Source organism: Saccostrea cucullata, unplaced genomic scaffold (genome assembly GCF_032062105.1).
Source record: "Saccostrea cucullata isolate Sc308-1 unplaced genomic scaffold, CSIRO_AGI_Scuc_v1 ctg338, whole genome shotgun sequence".
In the NCBI taxonomy this organism is placed as follows: domain Eukaryota; kingdom Metazoa; phylum Mollusca; class Bivalvia; order Ostreida; family Ostreidae; genus Saccostrea; species Saccostrea cuccullata.
In genome coordinates, this window is record NW_026928340.1 from 94685 (window position 1) to 116812 (window position 22128).

The window sequence follows — 22128 nt, forward strand, 5'->3', positions numbered from 1 at the left end:
CCGTAATGGTTAGTTTTCTTCATCTTCCTGCATACATCGAGGATCAAGAAAAAGAAGACGCATTAGCGTCTATGAAAGTAGAAATTCTATCTCCAATCAAAAGGCGTTATTACCCAGGAACAAATATAGCAGTTGGCACAAGGTATGTGAAAGTAAAATTACCACCCAATATGCCTTTGTTTCCATATACAACTAGATGCTGTCATGAGACAGTAATACCCGCACTCTAAATGCACACTTCTTCATATTGGGCTTTACCAAGGAAAAAGTCAATATAATTCAATAATTTACATAATACATGTATTCATCAAATTGAGCATAATATGCTCAGGTGACCATATAGCTGCAGATCTGGTTTTATATATTTGTCTTTGATCATAACGCTACAGATCCCCATATGCAAAAAAGGTGCAATTTACGCGCAATATTTTTTGAGCACTTTTGGGCAGAATTTCTCCACTTTCTAGCATTAGTCAATCAACTACCTTTCACTCCCTAATTTTAGACACATTCTCTGGCCAATATGTATATTTTGTCCACCTCCCAGCCATTTATAGTAATCTCTACAGGCAATAAACTCGCTTGATGTGCATTTTCAGCAATCTAACAAATAATTTTAATCAAAGGTTGGGAGATGGATAAAATATACAGGTTGATTAAATAATGTGCCTAGAATTAGGGAGTGAAAGGTAGTAAGTTGACCGATGCTGGAAAGTGGAGAAATTCTCCCCAGAACTGCACCTTTTTTGCATTACAGGATCTGCAGTCAAAGACTAATATATAAAAACATAACGCTACAGATCTGCAGCTAGTGACCATGTGACCCATGGGCCTCCATTTTATAGGTATTTCCTATTCTTAATTCATTACCAGTCGGAAATTAAACTACAGAATTAAATTAATGATGTAAATTAGGTTTGATAAAGGGGAGGGGGAGGATTTTTGGCACATAATTGGAACTTTTTAAATCTATTTTCTCATATAGATTAACAAGAAATAATGTGCAAAGTTTATTTATATTTGATTAGGCAGAAACTTCTTGAAAGCTGCCATATACACAATCAATGTAATAGTCAACCCCCACCCGTCTCCCATCAACACACACACACAAACACACCTTATTTGTCTCTTTTTGCAAAAAGGCCTAGATTGCAAAGCTAAAATAAAACATCTTTTGTAAATGATAATTTTCAATTTGTTCTTGCACTATACATGTATCTGAACACCTGCATCACATTGGGCTTGCGTCACGTACCTGACTTAAGTACTAGTTTTACCATTGGCATTATTATTTTAGATTTCACTGCACGTGCAGTAGGATACTTGTGTGCATATTTGCATATATGTCGGTAGGAATTATTTCATTTTGTGTTTTAACTGGATTATATTTCATGAAGATGACAGGGCCTAAATAATAACAATCGGTAAGTACAAGTTTTGTTATAGAGTTGGGTAAAATAGTCTGAAATGCAAACGGTTAGGTTAAAGTTTAAAGGATCAAAGGTCATCCGATGCTACAATAGACGAATTTCACATTCTGAAGAGTTATCCCCCGTTATCAACGTTACATTCAGTAACAAGATCCAGAATTTTTTTTTCTGGGAGGGACCGGGGGGGGGGGGGGGTTTCCAGACCAGAATTTCCTGAGAAGCAAGAAAAAAAAAGAAGTTATGGTTTGGTCTGTTTTCTAGGGTGGAGGGACACTTAGGGCATCCAAAGTCATTTTTATTTCCTCCAGTATATATTATCAGGTCTGGACGATTTCTAAATAAGGAAGTCAAGAACGATAACCGTGAATTGCTATTAATACACAGAATAAACAAGGCACTAATCCTTCTGACCAATCAGATAACAGCATTTAGACAAACCCATGAGAGAATAAATAAAACACGTGGTTTTTAAGTTTTTTGCTCAAAAGATTTTTTTAGAACAAACTTTTTGTAAACTTTATGCGCATTTGGGAATAATATAATATTTATGACAATTCTACCGTGAACAAACACGACTTGAAAGCTTGGAATACGTTTTAAGTGGAAAAAAAATCTGTCTCTATACATGTAAGAGGTAGCAATCCCAAAAGTTTACTTACGTTAAAAAAATTATATAAATACGGTATACGGCCTGACATAAAAATCTTATTCAAAAGATAACAGTCTTTACCATTTTTGAGTGTTTATTACAGAATACTAGTAGTCCATGCAGTTTCATATTTGCGAGGTAAGATATTAGGATAAAACACATTCATGTAATTACAGGATTCTCTTTTGTCCACGTTAAACGCCTTTCCTTATGCCCATTTAAAGTCAGATAGCTAAGTATTCGGCGCTCATGAAACCCGTGATAATGCAAAACTATATGTGTATACTCCATACGATAAACACTTGTGTGAGTTGATCAATACACATGGAATTTAAGCATTTTCGATGAAAATCGGACGGCTGAGCAAAATTATATTTACCAGCATATAATATATTCTGGTAAATGTTATAATTGAACTTGATAAAATCTTGCTGGTACGATCTATACCTCTGTATAAACGATTACATTCTATCGTGCATTATTTTTTTTTTCTTTACCGAGATAAAAATGTCATGGTTGTTCACGGTAAAAATGTGGGGAATACCTTATTCTTCATAAGTTTTCATCTTACTTCTACAGATTTTTTGTTAAAAAAATCTTTTTGACCAAAAAAACAAAAGCACGTGTTATCTTTTTGTTCTTTTAAAATATGTTTTGGGGTGTGTAAAAATGCTGTTGTCAGCTGATTGGACAGAAAAATATCTACGTGTACTTGATGTACATTTATAGCAACTTTCGGTTATCGTTCTTGACTTCCATATTTAGAAATCGTCCAGACCTGATTATAGTCCTGCAAATTCCGGGGGAAAGGGGGGGGGGTGTTGAGGGGTCGATCTCCCAATCCACTTCCCTGTCCCTGTAATGACAAATGATCATGTGACTCCTAAAAAGTAGGAAACTTTTTCCTTTTGACTATACATAATATTGTTTCTTGTGTTATTATGTTATGTAAATTTAATGGTATAAAGGTTATGAACCCCTAGAGGTCATCCCCACTCTCCTAATGAGCTGGAAATGTTCACAATATGACTGCATTAAATTAAATAAAAGTGCATCAATGATAAGATTACTTGACATTTTATTCATGAATTTGTGTCAACATATCTTCCTAAGAATCATTCAGAGATGGATCACATTAAACTATTTGTATAAACATTTTTTTTTTGCATACATGAACAAACAGGGGTCTGGGAAGGGGTGAGGGGAAGGATCGAGTTAATATTTCTTTACGTCTTAATGGTTGAAAACTCCTAAAATGAATGTTGACCTCAAATCTAACTTGTCCTCATTATTTTTCAAATGGTGGTGTCTCCATATGAGTGAAAAATTCCTGAGAGGGATGTTTAACAACAAACAAAATGACATAAAAACACAATATTGATTTGCGTTAAGAAATATGCAGGGGATTTTTTCCATCATAAATCTTCTTCTCAAGAACAGCAAGGGCATTCTTGTCCCCCATTTTGGGGAAAGGGAGGCGACACTAAATGTCATTTGTCTGTCAGTCATATTTGACATGTACATAACTTGCAACAAAATGTTTCAGAGCATGCTATGAGTTTTCCCCTTTGACCCAATTTTCAAAAATTGATATATGATAGGGGTGCATATTTGACACACAATCTGCCATAAATTATGGTATTTCATTCACTAAAACACAGAAAGCAGAGTACCACAATTCTTTGAATTTGCTTGTATAATCTTGATAGATGGAAACATGCTCACATAATGTAGATTCAAGTTTTTTATGCCACACCATGATTAGGAATACATGTATAATTTTTGTCATGTCCGTCCTTCACCCTTCCATCTGTCTTTCCATCGCGCTCAAAGAAACTTTCTAGATATTTTTATCAAAAACTTCATATGTTGATGCATATACTGATGTAAATATCCAACTGCAGCAATATTTTTTGACTTTGACTTTTCCTTTGACCTTCATTTAACTTTTCTTTAAATTAGTGTTTAGCTTTATTTTAAAGAAACCATTCAAGTTGTGTTATGAAACTTCACATGATGATACATACTGATGTACGCTTTACGATGCTTCACTCTTATTTACCTTGACCTTTCATGTGACCTTGACCTCACTTTTCTAAAATTAATGTCTAGACCAGTTTTGAATAAACAATTCAAGATATATTTATCAAGCTTCATATGCTGATACATACTGCTAAGAGCTATTAATACGTCAACTTATTTTGACCTTGAATTTTCCATTGACCTTGACCTCACTTTTTAAAATATCATTTTTCGACCCCATTACTCCCCCCGGGGCAAAATCAACATTCCGAAACCTTACTGTACATCTACATGACACCACCAACCATCTCCCAAAAGATGATTAGGCTACTGTGTAAAATGTAAGAGGAGTTCAGGGAAGACGGGGCTTTTTGCATAAAACACGTCATTTTTCGACCCCCATTTGACCCCCCGGGGCAAAATCAAAATTCCGAAACCTTACTGCACATCTACATGACACCACCAACCATCTCCCAAAAGATGATTAGGCTACTGTGTAAAATGTAAGAGGAGTTCGGGGAAGACGGGGCTTTTTGCATAAAAAACGTCATTTTTCGACCCCAATTTAATCCCCCGGGGCAAAATCAAAGTTCCGAAACCTTACTGCACATCTACATGACACCACCAACCATCTCCCAAAAGATGATAAGGCTACTGTGTAAAATGTAAGAGGAGTTCAGGGAAGAAAAGTGTGACAGACCGACGGACGGACGGACAGACGGACGGACATGAGTAACAACAATATACTCGAACTTTCTTTAGAAAGTGCGGGTATAATAAAATTCAGAAAAGAATATTACAGAGTTATTCACAACAGGCAGATGAAAGTGAGTAGTTTGTGCTATTCAAGCGATCATCCATTCAGAGAGTGTCCTAAATTTGTTTGTTTTCGATGTAAAAAACAAGGGCATTACGCTAGAACCTGCACAGTGAAATGGTGTCCTAATTGTCTTGAATTGGGTGACGAGTGTTCGTGCGGGTTGAATGATAACGAATCAGACGCAGATGACAGGTCGTCAGAAGAGGTAAATAAGGAGGACGATCGCGAGAATAAAGACAAGGAGGCACAACAGAGGGAATCAGAAATAGAAATAACAGAATCGCAAGGAAACGAGACTGTTCGAGAGGATAGCTGAGAAACAAATGAAAAGATACGAGAGATGAATTAAAAATAAGTTCTTGCGTGAAGGAAAATGTGGAAAACGCTAATGAACCCTCTTGTACTGCAGGTGTTGCAAGTGATCATGAAAAATGGAACAGGTAGAAAACGGGGCAATTTATACAGAATCTGAGAGTTCCGAGTCTTCCGAACTGGATGAAGAGATCGTAGTCAAAGGGAAAACAAAGAGAAAGAAGAAAGCGAAGAAAGGAAAGGCTAAAAAGAATAGATAAAATGAATAAAATTATTCTTAATTCATTAATTACCTGTATTATGTTAGTTACTTCATTGAACTGTAATGGCTTATGTGATCTTGAGAAAAAATATATAAATATAAATTATTTAGTTTGTTTGTAAAAAAAAAAAAAAGAGATATGACATAATTGGTCTGCAAGGAACACACTGGAAGAATGAATTTATTGAAAGGTATAAACATTTATGGAATGGTGAAATTATTCAAAATGATTATGATAGATCTGCAAGAGGTGAAGCATTTTAATAAAAAATGATCTGAAAGAAAACGTTGAATTTGTTAAAGGTTTAGATGGAAGATTTTTGCATATTAGATATACAGAAAACGAAGAAATACTTGATATAGTTAATTTATATGCACCAAACACGGTCGCAGATAGATCATCATTTTTTAATTAAATTTCTGAATTAAGTAAACAAATCTTATGATATTGGGAGATTTTAAGAATACACTTGATGAAATAAATCGATGTGGGAAAACAGCTCATGTGTATCATATGAGTTATAAAGCATTGTTTGAATTAATGAATAAACACTTTGTAACTGATATATGGAGAAATAGAAATATGTCAGAGAAAGTTTTTTTTTTCTAGAAAGATGGTTGTTAAAAATACTCTTGTTCAAAGTAGAATAGACTATTCATTAGTATCTAAGTAACTTGGTTAGTATTCGAGATATTATTGATAAAGTAGAAATGGATAATTTAGAACGATACATTGTTAAAATTGATCAAGAGAAGGTTCTTGATAGAGATAGTCATGAATACTTATGTGATGTTTTAGATACATTTGTGTTTAAATCTTATTTCAAGAAGTGGGTAAAGATTTTTTTATCATGATATTTTAGTAGTGTTAAATGTAATGGGTTTTTGACAAATTATTTTCCTATCAAAAATTCAGTAAGACTAGGTTGTCCTATTTCTGCATTGGTATATGTTTCATCAGCAGAACCTTTGAATCATGCCATGAAATGCAATACAAATATAAAAGGGACTCCAATTCCAATGTCAGACAAGGTTGCGTTAATGTTTCAACATGCTGATGACACAACTATGGCGGTTTCAGATACAAATTCTGTTATAGAAGTTTTAAAAGTGTTTGAATTGTATGGAAATTCATCTGGTGCTAAATGTTCAAAAGTCTGAAATAATGTGTATAGGTTCAGGTTGTTTATCAAATGATGTAAAACTAACATTGAAATTTTAGAGACAAATATTATGAAAATAATGGCTGTTTGATGGTAAATGATATATATCTTAAAATGTTGTCATGTTGTAGACTTAAATTCTTTGCTAAATATTTATGTACATCGATATCTAAATATTTTGTGTGGAAATACATTTTCAAATATTTTTGTCTAGGGTATGTAATTTGAGAGCAAATTCGGAAATACTAATGCTAAGATTGTTTAATAAAGACTTTTTTAATTTTTACCTCAATATTACAAAGAACTTTTTAGTTCATGGCATGCTCTAGAAAAAAGTGTTGTTTATAAAGAGCAAGAAGATGATGTGTATAATTTCTGTTTATTTTATAATTTAAAAGTTCAATCAAATGGTAAAATATGAAAGTGGAATGATTTTATAAATGCAGGAATTAAACATGTAAAAGATATTTCGTACGAAGTTATACCGTTTTTTTTTTTTTTTACCTAGTTCTTATATTGTTGATATTATTCTAGAGAAAAATCCTGATGCAAATATTATGAAAATCAAGGAAAATTACAATATTCTTTTACAAAGTATGCCAATAGAATGGACAAAATATGTAAAAGAAAAAGAGTTCAAGAATGCTAGTTTTATGGCAGATTTTTTATTAATTATTAAAATCAAAATATAGTTTTAAGTACTTGTTCAACAAAAATGTTTTATAAATTGTTATTCAAAAACTTGTTTCAATATCCTGTTTCAAATACGTTTTGGAGAGAAAATTGAATTTACATGAATCTGATTCTTTTATTAATAGATGGATTGTCTTATGGGAGTCTTACAAACAACCTGAAATCATTGAATTAGATTTTAAATAATATCACAATGTAATATTTACTTATTAAAAATTGTTTAAAATTGGTAAAACTGAATCAAGTCTTTGTCCTATTTGTTTGTCAGAACTTGAAGATACAATACACCTGTTTATTGGCTGTAAGGAATTGCAGGATTTTAAAAACAATTTTGTTGTTTATCATTTAGAATTTATAATGAAAAATGTAGATGTTAGAATATTTTATACTTTAGAATTTGATTTTTTTTTCTTCATTGTCAAAGGGCGTAAAGAATGTTAATACTTTTTTTGTTAATTTCTTTTTATCTGTGTGTAGACTATGTATTTACAAAAGAAGACAAATTAATGTTTATTGACAGTCAACAAAAGTTGGATAAAACAAAATTTCGCAAATACACATTGAGACAGTTTATTTCATATAATTATTATCAATTGTGTGTCAATGAAAATAGAAAGGATGTATTCTCTGAATTGTTTTTATAAAAGAACCCTCTAGGAAAAGAAACAGAGGGGGTGTTATTATTTATTTTATAATATTTTTGTTTTGTTTTTCTACTACATTGTATCTCTGTCAGGTATGTTTTTAAACATATGAAATGTATATAATGATTATTATCAATAAAAGATAAAAAAAAAAAAGTACTGGATTGTAGACATAATGATCTTGAGTTCGAGTCTCACAGTGTGTGTTTCTGATCTATGCTTTTTTTTCTCTCTGTGCATTTTTCCTATGATTTCTTTTATTATTTTATAAAACATGTATAAATAATGTAAGAGACACATGTACAGTGTATATAATACAACATTACACCTTGAAAATATCTCGGGAAAAACAGTCCTAATGAAACTATTTTAATGACCCAAAGTTATAGCTGCTTCATGTAGCTTGTTTTATTTTCAAAATGTTCTAAAACAATGTTTGGAACAATAGTATTAAACGAGTAAAATTATTGTAATGTAACAAACTTGCAACAATGAAAATATACACTGGTCCAATAATGATTACATACATGTAGTTTGATTTTGAAATGAAAAGGTACATATATCTATAAATAGAAACAGGTAATTTCCATTTAAATACTTGAGTCGGTCGTGTCGTCGGTAAGGCAGCTATGGCTCTTTATAAAGGATTTGAGTCTCCTTTGTTCAATCTGTAAAATAACTTTTCCCCTAAATGAACACAGCGCACACTACGAGTATTTTGTATATTACGTAAATCACTGATGCATGAAAAACGTGTTTCGTAGCCCGTATATACATGTATTTTCTCTAATTGTCCGCTTTTTATAACATTGTAAGTGATTATGAAAAATTTGACACAAGATATTTTCAATAACAGTGTTTATAACACTATCCATTCTATTTCACACATATACTTATTTTTTCCGATTTCAAATTTTATATGGGTGCAATCTCTGTTCCCGAGAAACCTATCGAGATATGGGAAGTTAGGTCGAGTTATGTTCGTAAGTTGTCGGTGTTTTTCTTAATATTCCAAAAATACTGTATAGTAATACTCAAAGTGAACCACAAAAAGTGGTAAAGCATTAAATTTAAGTTGGCTCTGACAATTTGTATTCATATAAACAACAATCATCCCCCCTTCCCCAATAATTCAAAGTATACTAGAATTTTTGACCGGTGTACAGGAATCAAATAAAACTGTTTTTTCTTTTTTTATTTAAAAAACAAACAACGTTATTCAGTGAATATGGCGTTATGAATAGCAATTGCTCTGCTTGCATATGCCATGATGCGCGCTAGCGTATCGTGGAAAATATGCCAGCAGAGCTATTGCTCTTCATAATGCCATTTTCACTAAATAATCGTTGTTTATTGCTTATATTTGCATTCTTTGATTTTTTTCGAGAATATCAGAGGTAATCCTGACTTACATAAGGACGCGGCTTCTTGTCTTCAGAAATGAAAAACATGCGGCTTTAAAATCAGTAAACGTGATCAATGATCCTTTTCTCTAATAAATCACAAACTATTTATAAAGTATTTCACTCTCAAACACAGTTATCTCCATACAAGCATTGGCGTCATCACATTCTCTTAATTTGTTTTGACTCAGTTGTGACATCATCGATCAACGTTTTTGACAAAAATCAATAAATGAGAAAGCTTTTATACGGAAGCGTATTGCTGCCACAAAAAAATATTGTAAGTCTTACGTACGACACAGTAAGTCGTACGTACGAGATATTAAGTCGTATGAACGAGATACTATGTCTTACGTACGACATAATAAGTCATACGTACGACATAATAAGTCGTACGAACGACATAATAAGTCGTACGAACAACATAATAAGTCGTACGTACGACATAATAAGTCGTACGAACGAGATACTAAGTCGTACGTACGAGATACTACGTCGTACGAACGAGATAACATTAACCCCTTGTAGTCATGTGTACAAGATAATATGTTACTTATACGATATAATATGTAGGTATTCGGATTTCTTTATAATATCATGAATACGGGCGTGCCAATAGTTGTGCTTTTTTTGCTAAAATGGAAGAACCTAAATTTCATATACATATGTAACTTCCGTCTATTTAACAATCTATTTAAAAAAAAGGCAATTTTACATGTTGACTTAGAAGTCCAATCCAAAGAAGCCCCCGTCCACCCATCAAAGAATCTGATATTTTGATAGGTTCTTATCTCAGAAATATTATAAATAAAGCTTTTCAGGGGGTGCCGATGTGGGTGAAAAGTGCAAGAATCCCGAAAATGAAAAAATATTTCTTTAATTATATGGTTTATATTTATGTTTAATATCCTTTTAATTGGAAAAGCTCGGATGTTTTGAGACTGTTATTCAACATTTATACAGTGGCCTGGTTCGAATCACCTGTTGGCACATGTTTACTTCTATAAAAACAGGCTTGTGTATTTCACTTCATTTTCCTCTATAAATGAATTCTCTTTCTTTAGAGATAAACGACATTTATGAGAATGTAGACCAGAAATATTATTCTCTAAAGATTATTCCACAGTGTAAGCATTCATTGTTTAAGGACAAGAATTATTCATTCGTCCTCATGATGAAGGAGTCACACACAAACGCCCCCCCCCCCCAAAAAAAACACACAAAACATGAATGACATGCGATTGATCCTACAGTATACCCCCCCCCCCGCCCCCCGAAAAAAAAAACGAAAAAAAAACCAAGAAAATGCTTGAATAATCTAATACATTTAATCTCGGAATAGTTTCCAAGCGAATCAATTAAAATGAAATCGCAGAAGTAGTAAATTATGTGATGGATAGAAAATCTTCTAGATTTGATTTTAAGAAGATTTAAGATATTTTCTAAACTTGTGACATGATATTAAATCTTTTTCAAAGAAAAAAATTGTTTGTATCATCTGTTCTTAAGTGTAGTAAAGCATGTTCTGCACGAAAGTGATAGAGCAATTGCACTCATAGCAAAAGCAGTTACATCTAAAGTTCTATGAACGCAGTTGATGACTACATGTTCATAGTGGGAGAGAGCAGTGGATAGGCAAATATAATGTTTAAAATTGCATAATACAACTGTGCTTACTATGGGTTAGGGGACGGCCATTTGATTCAGAAAGGTTGTAGCAATTCTTTCGGAGTTAAGATTTTCATTGTAGTGAAAGAAGAATCATTTATTTCCAAGATGATCTGTAGGGCAGTAAAAACGATGTTCTTTCTACTTCACTGAGAGAAAAAAAAAACAATAAAGGGGAAATAGTCAAACTCTTTTTCTTTGGGGAGAGGGAGCTGATTTCCTGTACTATGTTACATGTAATGTAGATCTAGTCTTGTATATTTCACCATTTTTCACACATCAAAATCATTCTTTTACATTCAGGGAATAAACAGAGGTTAAGATTTGTATGTGCATTAAATAAACAGAAAAACAGTTGGTTTTATTTGTATTCCGAGTTATCTGTTGACAATATGTAAACAACTTCGAGCTAGTTTTATCCAATGATAATTTTATCTCTGACACTTAAATAGCTCACAATAATCAAAGGGAGATAATTCAAATTTAAATTGAATATCTGCTATTCGAATCAAAGATTTCTCATATTTATAGACTGAATACCACAAATTTTTAAAATGCCTTTTAAAGATAGATGTCGTATTTCTTTTTTCTGTGTGTAACATGAATTGAAATTGCCGCATACCATTAAAACACATTTCCAAATATTGCATTTTTTTCCAGAAAAAATTACTTTAGACACGGTTTTTATGGTAACTACCCAACTTTCATATGATCGAACAATATTTGTTGAAGTAGTTTATGATGTGATACTTTCAAGCCAAAATTGAAAAAAATCTGTGAATATGCGTGCAACAAAAGTTTAAGTGGTTATAGAAAGTGGGTATTAAATACCTTAAATATATAATAATATACCTTAAACAACTTTAACTTCTAAAAGCATTCCTGGATCATCCTTAGGTAGCTTTATGTCTTTAGAGATTTTGCTGTCAAACGTAAGGATCATAATATTTTTGTCCACAGAATCAGTTGTTGTTATTTCTGTTATTTCTTCTGCTGAGGGATTGTTGCATCTTCTTCATGAAAAATAAAGTATTATAAAGTATCATATTAAGAAACTGAATTCAGAAATCGTTATAAACATATGTCAATTATCGAAATTGAAAATTTCGAGAAAATAAGCGGGAAAACTTAAAAAGGTTCGCTCCTAAGCTCTTGAGAAGGTTTTTTTTTGTGTTAACCCGTTTTTGTTGTAGTTTAATTTAAAAAAATACAAAATTTTTTAGTTTCTACAATAAATTTTGAATCTAAAATTAATGCTAATAATGCTATATTCATCGAAGACCAATGAATAAATTCCATACGGAAAACATTAAGTGAGGAAATATTTATTGAGGCGAAAGGTTTCCTTAAGGAGAAAAATGATCATTTTTTCTCTATCGAAGTATTAACAGAATAGTCAAAATTGGATTCCTACTTTTTTACTGCAGCCTGCACACAGAATTAATTTTTGCAATGACTCGTTTTATGCTGGTCCTAAATCATAAATTAAATTAACTAATGAATTCTATCATTCTGCTTAAACTTAGAAAAAAGTCATTACTTTCAAATGATTTCATTGCTTGTGAATTGTTATTGTCACTAAAATGTCATTTTGTTGGTGCAAAAAGGTAATAAAATAATTGGCTATGCGAAGTCTTTAGAAATTTTTGTCACAATTTTTAATGTTTCCATTCATGATTAAAAGATGGTGCTTGTTCCCATTATTCATTTTTATAAAAATAAATTTTAGAGAAAAAAACCTTTGAAAAATTTTCGTTTAGACGTAATTTCAGTGCAAAAAGATCTATTTGCTGCTTGGTGTCAAAAAAATGCAATGACCCACATTTTTTGTTTTGATTGTCAATTAGTGTATTTATGTATATAAAGGAATTTATGTGATCTAAATGTGTGCAAAATTGCGTATTTTATAAATCACTATTTTAAGTGAATTTATGGGTCTTGAAGAGATTATCCGAGTTTTATATATAAGCGCCATCTGGTTACGGTTATTAGATTTATTCTTATATCAAAACAACGTTTGGCTCCAAAAATGTGGTTTACAAATTTTACTTGGTAGTGAGTATTTATATTATTTCAGTAATGCAGACTAGTGTATTGATTCAAATATATTTATTTATTGTTCGATTGCAGATTTTTTAAATGTCAATTCCTATCTCAGCGAGAAGGTTTTGTATAGAGGATATTAAGTTGCTTTACTGTAGTTTCCTAAATATACGCCAAGAATTAATTATCGAGTATTTTCGGAAGAAGCACCACACGCGAAATAAAATTACTCGCCTTTATTTTTATGGTGCTTAAATATACGAAAAATTTCTTGACCAACCGTCCATTCTCGAATAATTATTCTCGCGATTTGACGTTGAAGAGCCCATTCGCGATAATAAGTACACGCACAAAATAAGAAATCTTCAGAAAATAGGTAGGCCTGCAGAAGTTGATAAAATTAAACCCGATTTAGTATTATATAAAATCAGGTTCTTATGATTTGTGTAGTCTAGATATTCAATTATATGACTGGGTTGAGAATGTTTTACTCGCTGAGAAAAATCCGGGGTCGTTGGGTGCCCAGTATAACGTGTACATACCAAATTCTCCACAGTAAACCACCAAGTAAACCTGGGATAAGAGGGGATGAACGGACCCCCCTCAAACACTTTTACTTAACAACATTTTTTTTTTTTACTTTTTGGCAGTTCGTTTTCCCTGATAATACTCATTCCTTTCAAAAAGATTTCCTATAGAAATGACTGACATTATGTATTTTTTCATGGCAACTAAAATTAATTAGAAAAAAAATCAAATTGATACGACTGGTAAGGTTTATTCACAGTTTAATTCTGCTCCTCTCTTTATTTGGCTAGTATTTAATTAAATGCAAGCAAGTAATGAGCTGTATCATTTCATCAGTGAATCATATAATTAAACAATTATTGCTTTTTTTCGGTCAATACAATGATTTAGCCATCCTTGAAGTACAATATTCACCTCAGATCGATGGCTAAAACTTTGTATTGAGCTAAAAAACAGCAATAACTGTATAATATTCTGCATGGTTTGGTTACCAATTTTTCTTATATAGTTGGACAATTATTTGCCATATCCTATATGATTTGATAGGCTTTTATATGGTACACACACACACACACACACCCTCACACACACAACACCCTCACACACACACACACACACATACGTGTGAAGGGTGTCAAACGGGGACAGGGGTTAAAGACTGTCAAAATGGGGACTTCTTTATTTTTAATATTTCATTGACTTTTGACTTAAAATATCAATCACCATGTAACCCTGATGACAAATATAATGAGAACATATCAATATCTTTAATTTTAAGCTAAGCACATTTCACAGCACAAACGGGGACCTATTTCACACTCATTAATATTCACACACCAGTTCTTGTTTAATTGTATCTAAACGGGGACATTTTCCTAAACGAATAAAATCCTCTATTTTGCGCCTTTTATTCACTCATTACCACCGTTCTCATCACTGATTAAAACCCCTGTCTTCATAGGCACTTGAATGCTTACTATTTTAAATCAAATATGGAAATTACGAACAGTTATTGTATGATGAAAATATAGTTTTAATTTTTCTTTTCAAATAATATTGAAATTTAGGAATCTGTCTTAAATTTATCAATTTGGCATCACTGACCTCTTTGTCGCAGTGACATGCTTAATGGAATTTAAATATGGTGATTGCAAAATTGAGAGCTATTTGTTTTACATGTAATTTATGATTTTCAAAATTGTTAGTCTCAGAATTAGAGTATTGAACAAGAAAAATGATTGTCATTTGACATACTTACAACTATAAAAAAGATAAGACAAGGTCTGAAGGGGGCGCTGATAATACTACTCCAAAAAATGAACAATTTTAAAATGAAAAGAAAAAATTATATTGACCTTTTGATAATGATCAGCTATTGATATAATCAATAACCACTTTAAAATAAAATCCAATGCATTTACGTATACGCTTCATTACAGAATCGGAGTACGACGACTTCTTTAAAATATTTACATTACATTGCATCTTTAATCAGTTACTTTTATTTAAAAAAACATTAACTAAAAAATCTTTCAAAGCAAAGAATCGTACTCTAGAGCAGAATTTCCCCCCAAGGGGAATTCACACACCAGAACCTTACTCCTTGAAGTTCTCTCTTTCTCAGAGTAGGATCCACCATCCCTTGTCATATAAAGAGTCAATATAAACCACAGCCGTATTATAATAAAATAAACGACCAACAGATTTTTGAATGGTTAATGAGTGTTTTTCAATTTATGTACATTTAGGAAGTATATATTTCAAATCATCAAGCAAAATGTTTAGCTTTCAAAAGAGACGCAAATCTCCCCAGATTAGATGTATTAACACCTCCAATGGTTTTAGCGGTAAATGTATATTTTAAATGTTCTTTTTGATAAGGCTGTTTAAAGATTTTTTTCATAGAAAGTCCTTTATTTATGTATACTTTTTATTACTTATATTTTCCTTGAATCCAATGAACGGAAGAATTGTTTGAGTTCGTACTATGTGAAAACGAATTGATTATTTCATAAATAGTTAGTTATCTCCTTTTATTTTATACGTCTACTAATATTTTCCTCTATAAAAGTTACTCAGTTAAATGTGAATAATTCCCTAGAAATCTCTGCGAATGGACTAATCCCCGTGAGATAGTCAAATGATCTAATCCCTGCTTCGGAAGGTAATTCCCGGGTTATCTGTTATCTCTAGATTTTACTTTTATTTTGGTTCTAATATGTTAAGGGGCTAATCCTCATGCGTTAGTCCGGAAGCTAATCCCCGGTCATTCGTAATCCTTTTTCTTTGAGTGAACCATTGTCAACTAAGGCGCAGCCAAGGTCGCCAGATATTTCGAATGGTTTTCTTTGAGTGAAGCCCCGTGGGGATCCGGGTTAGAATAGGTCCTCAGTTACCCTTTGCTTGTCGTAAAAGGCGACTAAACGGGGCGGTCCTGCGTCACAGCAGGTGTGGCACGATAAAGATCCCTCCCTGCTCAAAGGCCGTAAGTGCCGAGCAAAGGCCTAAATTTGCAGCCCTTCACCGGCAATGGTAACGTCTCCATATCATTGAAATATTCTGGAGAGGGACATTAAACAGTATCAATCAATCATCTTTGAGTGAAAATGATCCTTTAGCCGCAGGTGTGAGACCGTATAAACCGAAGTCCCGTGTCGCAGTAGGTGCTGGCACAAAAAAAGATCCCTCACTGCTCAATGACCCTGGTTGCCGAGTGTAGGGCAAAGTTTGAAGCTCTCCACCGGAAAGTGGTTGCGTACGTCTACATATAAGTGAAAAGTTCTCCAGAGGAGTCAATCTATCAATTTCATGCAGTATATAATAACAGGTTTGTTATCATGTTAAGGACAGATGATCCAAACAAAAACTGATCGAATAGATGGGAATCTTTTCTTGGATCTTTTTTGGTTGTAAATGATTAAAAAAAAAAAAGATTTCAAAAATACATGTACTAAGAAATTTTAATTTACTTAGATGTTCAAATTTCCATCTTTCTGTAACTTTCCTTAATTTTCTACACATTTTTCTGTCACCTTAAATCCCATTAATAATTATCTTTCTAATATTTGATAAATAGAAAAAATTTTATTTAGCGTTGGGGCTAAGTTATGAAAAATTCTTAAGCTGTTCCGCTGCCAATAATCTTAAGGATTAACTTTATCACTGCGAAAAAATAAAAAAAATCATGAACAAGTAGATCCTTTTTTGACATATAAAAAGAGCACTAAATAATCAGTTGCATAACTATTCTTCAATTCAATTATCTCTTCATCATACATATTACAAACACATTTTAAGAACTCGAATCCGTTTATTTCTAGTTCTGTTATTCTTTCCTAAAAGTACGAAAGCCTACTAGGGTCAAATTAGAAAATGAAGAAAAAAAAATTAAGTCGTAATAACGACTTTTTATCTCGTAATAACGACTTTTTAACTCGTAATAACGACTTTTTATCTCGTTAATACGACTTTCTTAAGTCGTATTAACGACTTTCTTAAGTCATATTAACGACTTTCTTAAGTCGTAATAACGACTTTTTATCTCGTAATAACGACTTTTTATCTCGTTATTACGACTTTCTTAAGTCGTAATAACGACTTATTATCTCGTTATTACGACTTTCTTAATTCGTAATAACGACTTTTTATCTCGTTATTACGACTTTCTTAAGTCGTAATAACAACTTTCTTAAGTCGTAATAACGACTTTTTTCTCGTTATTACGACTTTTACCTCGTTATAACGACTTTCTTAAGTCGTAATAACGACTTTCTTAAGTCGTAATAACGACTTTTTATCTCGTAATAACGACTTTTTTAAGTCGTAATAACGACTTTTTATCTCGTTATTACGACTTTCTTAAGTCTTAATCTTAATCATTATGACGCTAAATTGAAGACATTAGTACTGCACATCGCAGAAATCATTTCAAAATATTATATATGATACATAAGCGCGTGTCGAAAGCAAACTGAAAGGGGGGGGGGGGGGGCAAACCAACAAAAAATGTTTGGGGGCTACTCATTAAGCCCCAATTATCAATGCCTATGTAGACTACACTGTGCATTATGTATTTCTTTGCAAAAAAGGGGTTTAAATTGTTGTTCAAATGTACTTTTACATTCCTCGTTCACAGACAAAAACTTTCAAAATATCAACGTGAAAGTCTATGCTATATATAACCAAATTACCATATATTGGCAACTTCTTTCCGTACCAGATTTAAATTAAACTACCACATCACCCTTATTTGGCTATATTGCAACAAAAAGTGTTGGGGGCGGCAATGAACTTTTTCATCAGCAGGAAAGTTATGTTTGAGAAAATATTGGGGAAGCCTCCACCTCCACCCTGCAACGTGCCTGATAAGCAGATGCTACTCATTTTCTTTTGTCAGTTTGATGTATAAATCAACTTCACGAGGTGTTCATAAGTTTCCGTAATACGGAAAGGTCAAAAATAGCAAACTATTGAAAATAATCTTACTAAAAAAAGTCGTAATAACGAGATAAAATGTCGTAATTACGACTTAATAAAGCCGTTATTACGAAATAAAAAGTCGTTATTACGAGAAAAAAAGTCGTTATTACGAGATAAAAAGTCGTTATTACGAATTAAGAAAGTCGTTATTACGAGATAAAAAGTCGAGATAAAAAGTCGTTATTACGACTTAATAAAGTCGTTATAACGAGATAAAAAGTCGTTATTACGAGATAAAAAGTCGTTATTACGACTTGTGAAAGTCGTTATTACGAAATAAAAAGTCGTAATAACGAGATAAAAAGTCGTTATTACGACTTAAGAAAGTCGTTATTACGAGATAAAAAGTCGTAATAACGAGATAAAAAGTCGTAATAATGACTTAATTTTTTTTTCTTCATTTTCTAATTTGACCCTTGTAGGCTTTCGTATACAAGAGATATCAACTCTAAGGAAAAATTATTTCGAGATAATTAACTTGTTTAAAAAAGGTAATTATTATACAGTTAAAGTATGTCATTAAGGGGGTTAGCAAGATTCCAGTTCCCCAGGGTCAGCATGGAACCTTGTTTACTCCATCAATGATATACATTTTATATAAACAATTATACCAACACAAAAAAAAATTATAACCGAAAACTAGAGGACGCATGAATGGATATTTACGAATATTAATAAGCTATATGGACATTCGCGAATCAGTACAGAAAAGATCGTAAAAAATACAGCACAACAACAGAAAGAATTTTTCAACTGATGAGATAAATGCAGTTGTCAGTATGACAGGACAAATTCCCTAGTATTTTGTAGCTGCGGCCTGTAACAGGGCTGTTAAAACTGTCTGTGCCAGTGCTGTGCTTACAAAGAAGACATCTCCTGTCAGAGCAAGTTTTAAAGCCCCCGTTAGGTAACGGGTTGTCCAGTCTGGTTCTTACTACCATGTCCTTTAGATTCCTTGGGCGTCTGTATGCAGCCAATGGGGGTTCCTTAAAGACCTCTGCCATTCGTTTGTTTGAATGGAGAATTTTGGTCGGTCCTACTAAACAGAGAACCCTAGAGAACTCTAGAGAACCCCAGAGAACCTGAGGTTTATATGGTGAATTTTGATATATTTTATATATAATATGGTTGATTTTTATTAAATAAATCACATTTTATACTTAAAATCAAGTAGAAGTTATTTTGTGGGAGTTTTTATCAGAAAAACGTAACAAAATAAATTGAGAAAAATTTAATGACACCCCGATCCCGATTGAATTTCAAGAAACATTGTTTATCGAAATAATAATTTTTATCACGTATTTTTTCAATTCTTTTTCACATTATTTTTTATTTAAATTTAATGATATGTGTATTTCTTAGCTATTTACTCTGATCTAAAGCACATTAATTGATTTCTTTCTAGTTTTATTACAAAGCTATGATGAAGTCTTAAGCGATTATAGTAATCTGTTAAAACAGGGACCTATATATTAACGGGATAGGCAACTCCTTCATCGCCATGTTTATTTACCCAAAACATCACGCAAGACACTACAACTTTTTCAATTTACGTTTATTCCTAGTAAACAGTGTGTTTTCTGATTATTACCATTTATTCCTTTTATATATTTGAATTGATTTATTGATAAATTTTAAAGCATAATAATAATATAATTTTAATATAAGAAAAACAAACACCGAAATCAGCGATTTCTCGGAAATATGGCGGATCGGGGCATGTGCTGATTTTGCATAAAACAAAATTACTACTAAGATAGGGAATATAATATATGCTAAAAACAAATCTTGGATAATTTTTTGACAGATGTTTAAAAGATTTGATCTCAAATAGGCGATAGCGTTAGAAATATAGTTAATTAAAGTTGACTTACGAAATCCCGCGACTTACGAGATATCGCGAGACTTGCGGTAGTTGCTTATCCCGTTAGTATATAGGTCCCTGGTTAAAATAAGCAAAAAATTGTCAAAATATTTATTTTTTCAGTTCAATTTTGTTTTGGCATGATAAATTACTTTTACAAAATAAAAATATTTCATTTACATACAATAAATAACTAAAAATCATTAGGGTTCTCTAGGGTTCTCTAGAGTTCTCTAGGGTTCTCTGTTTAGTAGTACCCAGAATTGGTAGGTTCTTTTGAAGGACACCGCTAAGGTTCTTAAGGAAAGTTTGCTCCAAACAGTATGTTGGTGAAACAGGAGAACTCCGTAGGAGAGTCAATAACCACCGTTCGACCATTAGGACCAAAAAACTCAATGAACCCGTTGGGGAACATTTCAACCTTGAGGGTCACAAATGGGAGGACATGACAGTAGTGGTGATTGACGATAACCCAAGATGGACAGATGCTCAAAGGAAAAGCAAAGAAAAGTTTTGGATGCACAGATTGAAGTCATTCCGCCCAAATGGTATTAACAAATTAAATGACTTCACCAGAATGAACGTAAATTAGACCCAATTCCTGATCATACTAAACAAAATTATTCTCTCAATTTAGTGTAAACTCTACAGTTAATTTGTGCCACCAACTCTCGAACTCGAACAACCACATAACTATGTATTGCTTACGCCTTTGTTAATTATTTTTTCCCGATAATAAGTCCTTAAATATTTCAAAATTTATAATTGATCACAATTCATATGTTTAAATATCCCTACTGTATGATTTTTCTTTCATTATTCTTTATTAAGTAAAGTTACGCCATTTTGAGAGAATGAAACAATGTACGATTTACTGATTGTCGTAATTAATTAGCATAATTAATTCGTTCAATTATGTAAATCGCACTTCACCCGAGTATACCCGATAGACCGGACGCATTTCATAGCGGTCCGGATTTCTTTCTTTATTAGTGTTCTTAAAAATTTCCAATTCAACATGTAATTAAGTATGTAAATATCTAGTGTTTAGTAGTTTAGTAGTAGTGCTAGTTGTTTTTGTTTCTTTTTTTCCTTTGTTCTTATGACTTTTTAACTTTTTTCTTTGTCCTGAGGAAGGAACAGGGCGTCCCGAAAATTTGACAATTTTTATTGTTCGTGTCGTTGGTCATTTTTAGTGCTTTATATAAGTTTCCATCCGTGACCTTGTATCTATTTGGTAGATCTGACATTGAGGATATACAGTGTTGTTGGTTTTTTAGTGCTTTATATATATATATATATATATATATATATATATATATATATATATATAAACAATTTATTTGGCATATCTTGTATGGTTGAATAGGCTTATATACATATTTTTTATATCCTTTATGGTTTGGTCACTGAGTTTATCCTGTATGGTTGGATACTTTATTTGACATATCCTGTATACTTGGATATGCTTGTATAGAGTATGAGTGTACATATACCCAGGATTAATTCTGTATAGTTTGACCAATAAACAAGTTGTCCTGTATGGTGGACAATTATTGGACATATCCTGTAGGAAGGTTTTCCTTATATTTATTGATCATGAATGGTTTGATAAATAGAGGATATTCAATGTTTTGTAGTTGAATATGGAATTTATTTCACGAGTGGTACAGGAATTTTGATATTTTCAAGAGTGCGAAGCACGACTGAAAATATAAAAAAATCCTGTCTCACGAGTGAAATAAATTTCATATTCAAGTACAAAACATTGAATTAACTGTTTATTACATTAAAGAAAAATCTTTGATTTTTCCCTTGCCTCTGTCTTTTTGTAATACAGTCATGGAGAGTTTTCCCGAACTTCTGATATTCGTCACACTGTGACAGGATATCATTTTCATATCCTTTCACATAGTGACAGAATGTCATTTTTATTCAATGAATAAATTACAGTTTTTCACGGGTAAAAATGTAATAAAGAAGTTGTTCAGTATGGTTGGACGCTTTATTTGACATATATGGTATGATTAAATATGTTTACACACACATATATCTTTATCATGTATGGTAAGATAACCAAATTGGTCCTGTATGGTTCGACAATCTGTTTGACCTGTCCTGCATGGTTGGAAATGATTATATATAAAT

At 32.2% G+C, this 22128-nt stretch overlaps 1 protein-coding gene across 1 annotated transcript in view; it reads right to left on the bottom strand.

The window, feature by feature from the left end:
• LOC134277252 (zinc metalloproteinase nas-36-like) overlaps nt 1–22128 on the bottom strand; it is a 72883-nt gene that overhangs the window by 8261 nt on the left and 42494 nt on the right. Inside the window, exons 7-8 of the mRNA XM_062759569.1 lie at nt 11919–12079; nt 5527–5572 (exon numbers count right to left, since the gene is read on the bottom strand). Of these exons, the coding sequence (XP_062615553.1) occupies nt 11920–12079 (160 nt within the window). The 3' untranslated portion in view covers nt 5527–5572; nt 11919. The remainder of the gene's footprint in view (nt 1–5526; nt 5573–11918; nt 12080–22128) is intronic.